The sequence below is a fragment of the Rhinichthys klamathensis genome, unplaced genomic scaffold (genome assembly GCF_029890125.1).
Source record: "Rhinichthys klamathensis goyatoka isolate OS25496 unplaced genomic scaffold, OSU_Roscu_1.1 h1tg000318l_1, whole genome shotgun sequence".
Lineage (NCBI taxonomy): Eukaryota > Metazoa > Chordata > Actinopteri > Cypriniformes > Leuciscidae > Rhinichthys > Rhinichthys klamathensis.
Window position 1 is genome coordinate 2,029,971 of NW_026606834.1, and position 7,530 is coordinate 2,037,500.

A 7,530-nucleotide genomic window follows, 5' to 3' on the forward strand; every position below is an offset into this window, starting at 1 on the left:
AAATCATATTGGTTGATTGAATGTTGTAATGTTGATCCATAAACATGATGCATTTGGTGAAATCACATTCATCCAAAACAATCACATCCAATTTCAAAGCTACAGGTGTCTATCCAGCCATGTGATTTGCCCTGCAGAGACTGTAATGTTCATGTTATGACTGGATATATGAATGTAGTTTGACCCACATAGAACATACTTCATATAGTATAAGAAGAAGACTCCTGCTTCAAACATAGTATATTCAGTATTCAAGCATACTGATTACTCCATTGTTTTGCATAATCCGCGAGCGCTTCTCTTTTACAGGTTGAGGTAAACAATCGTTTACTCGAAGTTTAAAACTGTGTTTTAAATTATATTAAAGCATTATCAAGTGTCCTGGAATATAGGAGCACACGTTTCTGGGGTTTTATTATCGTTTTGTTTCGCTGTCTGAGGCGGAACCTTGTATCGTCCGTTCATTTACTCACCCGGAACAATAACAGGCGGAAACCAGCAGAGATGGCGCGAGCGGCGAAGGTAATTTAGTCATTATTGGTCTTCATAATCAAAAGCTTGTTTTATTATTAATTAATAGTATGACTTAACTTTTATGAGACACATAGTACATAAGACAGACTCACCACCTGGTTTGTATTTATGTCCGTATTCACACAGAACAGAACATTTCACCCACTTAAGTAACTCCTAAAATGTAGAAAATAAGTGTCATATAAAAGTTATTATCTGCAGATTTAAGTATCGTTTAATATTCACATTTATATCAGATGCGTAAATTAAAATAGATAGGATTTATATTTTGAATATTACGAATGCTGTCATAGATGTATAATGTGGATTGCTTATTATTTGCTCTTTGGAATATTTAATGAAAATGTTTCTGTTTATATTGAGATCTTGAGTAAAATCTTAAATGCTATTGTTTTAGTATCTTTTGTTTAAAATTTTAGACATTTTCTGAAACTCTAGAAAAGACACGTGTGAGATTGTTCTCTGGAGAAACATCTGAGAAATTTTAGAGTTAAGCATGTCTCATTTAATCTCATTGTATAAAAAAAGATAATTCTGTCATAATTTTCTGATTTACAAGTTGTTTCAAACCATATCTACATATTTACTATCTCTCTCGCTCTCTAAAAAAGTGAAGAAGAATTCTATGAAAGCTTAATAACTTTTTTACAACAAAAATGAACCATCACTGAACTTACTTAAGCTGGACTGTGATGCTATTTTCTTTTAGAAACAAACTTTGTTGCATTATTTCTCTCTGTAAAGCTGCTTTGAAACTATCGGTATTATAAAAAGCGCTATATAAATGAAGGTGACTTGACTTGAAAGCTTGTTTCAACCACGGAATAAAAAAAATAAGATAACTGGGACTTTTTATCTCATAATTCTGAGAAAAAAAGTCAAGAATTGTGAGAGATAAATTCAGAATTGAGAGAATTGTAAGTTGAAAAGTTACGATTGCCTTTTTTTAATTGCAAGATGTATTATATCCCACAATTCTGACTTCTTTTCTTGTAATTCTGAGTTTATATCTCACTATTCTGAAAAATAGTTGGAATTGCGAGAAATAAATTCTCAATTGTGAGATACAAACTTGCAATTGGGAGAAAAAATTCAGAATTGTGAGATAAAATCTTGCAGTTGTAACTTGTATTTATACATTACTTTTTTATTCCATTGCGGAAACAAGCTTCCATAGAATTATGGTGAACTATTCTTTTTCTGCACGTATCCACAGCTGTCTTTGTCTTTTGCTTTTATTCTGTAGTCAGCGTTGGTGCTGTGCATGGATGTGGGTTTCTCCATGAGCAACTCTGAGCCGGGTCATGAACCACCCTTTGAACAAGCCAAAAAAGTCATCCAGAAGTTCGTCCAGCGGCAGGTTTGTACTCAATGTTTTCAATTTATTTATAATATGTGACCCTGAACCACAAAACCAGTCACAAGGGTAACATTTTTTTTAAATTGAGATTTATACATCATCTGAAAATTTAATAAATAAGCTTTCCATTGATGTACAGGTGAAACTCGAAAAATTAGAATATGGTGCAAACGTTTATTTATTTCAGTAATTCAACTCAAAAGGTGAAACTAATATATTATATAGACTCATTACATGCAAAGTGAGATATTTCAAGCCTTTATTTGTTATAATTTTGATGATTATGGCTTACAGTTATGAAAACCTTTTCACAATATTCTAATTTTGAATTTGGGGTTTTCATATCTGTAAGCCATAATCATCAAAATTATAACAAATAAAGGCTTGAAATATCTCACTTTGGATGTAATGAGTCTATATAATATATTAGTTTCACCTTTTAAGTTGAATTACTGAACTTTTGCACGATATTCGAATTTTTCGAGTTTCATCTGTATGTTTGTTAGGAATAGGACTATATTTGGTCGAGATATGATATTTGAACATCTGGAATCTGAGGGTGCAAAAAAATCAAAACATTGAGAAAATCGCCTTTAAAGTTGTCCATTTATGTTCGTGCTTTTGCTGCATCCACTCACAAAAATATATTTTTTATATATTTACTGTAGGAAATTGACAAAATATATTCATGGAACATGATCTTTACTTAATATCCTAATGATTTTTGACATAAAAGAAAAATCGATAATTTTGACCCATACAATGTATTGCCACAAATATACCCGTGCGACTTGTGACTGGTTTTGTGGTCCAGTTTTCCATATGTGCTATTACACAGGACGTCAATCAAGCGGTTTTTATATATTTCAGGTGTTTGCTGAGAATAAAGACGAGGTGGCTCTGGTGCTGTTTGGTACTGATGGCACTAAGAACCCTCTGGCCAAAGACGGGCAGTACGAGAACATCACGGTCCACCGGCACCTCATGATGCCTGACTTTGAGCTGCTCCAAGAGATCGAGAGTGAACTTCAGCCTGGTGGTCAGCAAGCAGACTGTATCCTTCATCTTACTGTTACCATATAATCGCTGATAAGATAACACAACACCAGACTTTATAGCTCTCAGGAGACTATGTGTATTGTAAAATACATGAAACAAAATAACACTCATTTTGTAATTGAGGGTTTCCAAACTGTTGTTCATGAGGGAACTGCAGTGGGGCTGTGAGTTAATAACAAACGAATAATTATTTAAATTATTTCCCACATCGGGAATCATAAACAATTTCTTTATATTAAACATTAAATATGCTATTTACAGTATATATATATATATATATATATATATATATATATATATATATATATATATATATATATATATATATATATATATATATATATATATATATATAATAAACTAAACTATATTATAAAATATGCTTTATTATTTAGTATACAAATGTATAAATATATTTTCTAATTATATGAATAAAATATATTCATATAAAAATATTTGTAGATGTAAATTAATTAATTAAATTAAATTTAAGTATTTTTTAATAAAAAATAGATAATATAAAATAAATAAATGTATTATCTAACGGAGGGTTTCCTAACTGTGGTTCATGAGGGTACTGTTAATAATTATATATATATATATATGTATATATATGTATTTTATAAATACGTTTTATATGTGCATAAATAAATACAAATTATTTTATTTATTTATTTTTTAATAAAAATCAAATAATATAAAATAAATTAAAAGGTGCTTATCAGGGGGTTGTGATTGATAAAATACTAATAAATTAATTAAAGCATAAAAATATTACAGTAAAAAGGAATCACTTGCGCCTCAGCCTAGCCAGTGCTCTCGGAACAGGACACAACAATCTTGAGAAAAAGGACCCAAGGTCTTAATAAAAATGTTACATTGAAATAAATAAATAATTTTAAAATAAAAACGATCAAAATAAAAGGTTAATTTTTATTTTGTTTATTTTATAAGAAATATTGTATTTGTTTACCTTCATGTCAAGAGACCATTAACCACATCAGAGAATCGTAAACAATTTCTTTATATTATAAAACATGTTTTATTATTTAGTATACACAAATGTATAAATAATACAATATATTTTATAATTATATAAATAAATTAAAATGAATAAAAATAGTTATTATATTAAAATAAATATATAGGACATTTTTATTAAAATTATTTTTTCAATAAAAAATAAAATAATAATTTTATTTTCTAATTATTTGTTTATTTTATAAGAAATATTTTATTTGTTTACCTACATGTCTTGTGCCCATTAACCCACATCAGAGAATCATGAAGATGTTAAATTTCATGGGGACTAGTAAACATTTTACATCAAAGGGGTTCTAACTTAATAATATTTTACATGTATACAAAAAATATTATTATGTGACGTCCTTGACTTATTTGTCAGGGCTTGATGCTCTTGTGGTTTGCATGGACCTTCTGCAGAATGAAACCATGTGAGATTTTTGTCGCACATTTTCTGTTTTTCTTTTTAAATGCTATTGAGGGGTTTTTACTGCTGCATTCACACTTTTTTTATTTGTTTTGTTTTTTTTAGGGGGAAGAAAAACGATCGTCTGAACATCGTCCTGCTGACGGATCTGAATATACAGACCTCGGCGGACCAGCTGGACGTCATCATCAAAAACTTGAAGAAAGCTGGTATCACCATGCAGTTCTTGTAAGAAACATGCACTGATAACTGATAATTATAATAAAAGCCATGCACAATATAGTTATTTTTCAGAAATAATGTGTATATATAGGTGAAACTCGAAAAATTAGAATATGGTGCAAAAGTTGATTTATTTCATTAATTCAACTTAAAAGGTGAAACTAATATATTATAATCATTACATGCAAAGTGAGATATTTCAAGCCTTTATTTGTCATAATTTTGATGATTATGGATTACAGCTTATGAAAACCCCAAATTCAAAATTAGAATATTGTGAAAAGGTTTTCATAACTGTAATCCATAATCATCACAATTATAACAAATAAAGGCTTGAAATATCTCACTTTGCATGTAATGAGTCTATATAATATATTAGTTTCACCTTTTAAGTTGAATTACTGAAATAAATGAACTTTTGCACGATATTCAAATTTTTCGAGTTTAAAGTATTTAAATATTATGAAGTGGGCATCAGTCATACTGTCTCTTACTGTCTGGTCAGAAGTGACCCAGATTTGATGCTGTAAGTAAACTTTCTGACTGTGAGACTAATTAAAAACAGTTGATTATTGGTAGTCCTGCATCAAACTCGGCACTGATATGCACTAGGGCTGGGCATCGATTCAGATGCAGCGATTCGATTTCGATTTGCAAGCTTTCGATTTTCGATTTCAAATCTAAATTCGATTTTTGATTTCGATTCTTGATTCGACTCAATGAATATAGATTTAATACAAATCCTAAATTTATAAAAAAAGAACAGTGAACATAAGTTTACAAGCGGTTAAACGTACAGTATGTAATTTTTGGCCACCAGGGGTCGCTAATCTCTTACAATAACAAAGGCGTATATCGATGACGCAAAGCATCAAGCGGAATTATGGATCTTGTCGTCAAGCTGAAGGATCTTTTAAGGATGAGTGAATAAAGTGATGTTTTTAACATGACTGTGGTGTGAAGCAGGGCGCGATTGCTAACGAGAGACGTAACATTATAAGTTACCAGCGCCACACGCAACGCGAGTCCCGCGGATATAAAGGAATAAGGACATTTCATTCTACCGAACTACACGCAAGTGCTGAATAAGTTACTCACAGGTCAGTTTATTAGACGAATTAAACTTGAGGTAATGCAGCGCTGTTTCACTTGCTCTAACACTTACACTATCACACTAAACTGCATTTGAGTGTGTTGAATGTTGTTAGTTAGGTTGTTTGTTGGCTGAATGAGACTAGCAGTAACGTTAAGCTAGATCAACATTAGAATAGCATACAGATCATATTCTAACATTTCATCATATTGAACTAAATAACATTGATTAGTTTTATGTACATTTGCTCACCTGTCTAATAAAGTACAACACTCGCGTCTCTGTCGAGTCGAAGTTAGCCGCGGACGTGGAGCTCTCGGCATCTCGAAAGATGTTGATCTTCGTTCTAGTCCTCTTTTTGTCTCAAAGTCTGCTTGCCATGGTCCATAATGTTTGAACAAAACAACAACAGCGTGAGCGTCCTGCTAAGCATAACCCAGTTGTCCACGTCTGTCGCCATGGTAACTATGGCAGTACGAGCGGAAACCGGGGGTAACACGGATATGACGGCATTGACTGGCGACTCCTCACCCCTGCTCACACGCCCCGTTTCCTTGGTTAAAATTGCAATTTTCTCACGATTTACAAATAGTTGGAAACATTGGGGATATTATAAGTAATCAACTAAAGAAAATATATAACATTGGCCTAGTGGTTTTGGGATATTTTACTGCAAAAATCCTACATATTGTACCTTTAATTAATAAAAAAGAAATTAAGAACTCTTAAACTTTTTATTTTAGGTACACTTAAAACAGAACCCAACTCCATATTTCAAATGCATACGATGAATAGACAGGATTTTGATGCAAGATGAAAAATTTATGCTGAAAATTGTCAGAACAGATGCCTTGATCAAACAGGATCAGGTTATTTTATGTTTAAGATAAAACACACATTAATCTCACAGCATTAGCTGTAACATTCACATACAAGCCTATGAACAGTGCAGGAAAACTAATACTGGCTTTTGGGTGATAGATAAATAAATATGGAAAAAAATCGATTCGTGGCCTTTGAGAATCGACCACATTTAGAAAACTATTAATTGAAATATCAATGTTTCCCAGTCCTAATATGCAGTTTGTTTGGTGTGTTCAGTTTGCCGTTCCCTGTGGATGATGAGGACCGAGGGGATGGTGACGGGGACGGACCGGGACCGTCAGCGGCTCCACCCCGTCCTGGAAAAGGCTTGAACAAACAGCAGAAACAAGGACTGGAGATGGTCAAAAACATCATGACCAGCCTAGAGGAGGAGGACGGCCTGGAGGAGGTCTACACCTTTAGGTATAAATTCATATCTGCAAGTGGGAGATATAGATGGTGCACAATTTCTTTATATTATGAAATATATTATATTTAGTATAATAAAAATGTATATATATTTTTCATATTTTAATACATTTATTAAATATTTTAATTTATTTATTTTTTTCAATAAAAAGGAAACAATAAATATATATTACATAAATATATATTTATTTTTATTATAAAGAAATTGGTTTAAAGTTTTTTTAAACAAATTTATTATATTAAAATGTATAATAGAAATAATACAATATAATAAAAAATATGTTTTGTATTTGAATAAATTAATAAAACATTTAAATGTAATTATATTTTAATTAAAATAAAAAATATACAATAAATTATATATTACATAAATATATTTTTATTATATATAAACAATGTGTGTATAAAGAAATGTTTTACATATATTTTTGCAAATTGGTTGTTTTAAAAAAAATAATTTTAAATATTAAAATCATGTATAATAAAATATATTTTATAATAATTATAAAAAATAATATA

The 7,530-nt window shown here is 30.6% G+C and overlaps 1 protein-coding gene across 1 annotated transcript in view; it reads left to right on the plus strand.

The window, feature by feature from the left end:
- Nucleotides 1–445: 445 nt before the first annotated feature.
- xrcc5 (X-ray repair complementing defective repair in Chinese hamster cells 5) overlaps nt 446–7,530 on the plus strand; it is a gene marked incomplete at its 3' end in the record, with an annotated part of 12,671 nt that continues 5,586 nt past the window's right edge. Inside the window, exons 1-6 of the mRNA XM_056271388.1 lie at nt 446–522; nt 1,781–1,894; nt 2,765–2,948; nt 4,359–4,407; nt 4,509–4,631; nt 6,820–7,005. Coding sequence (XP_056127363.1) covers nt 505–522; nt 1,781–1,894; nt 2,765–2,948; nt 4,359–4,407; nt 4,509–4,631; nt 6,820–7,005 — 674 coding nt within the window. The remainder of the gene's footprint in view (nt 523–1,780; nt 1,895–2,764; nt 2,949–4,358; nt 4,408–4,508; nt 4,632–6,819; nt 7,006–7,530) is intronic.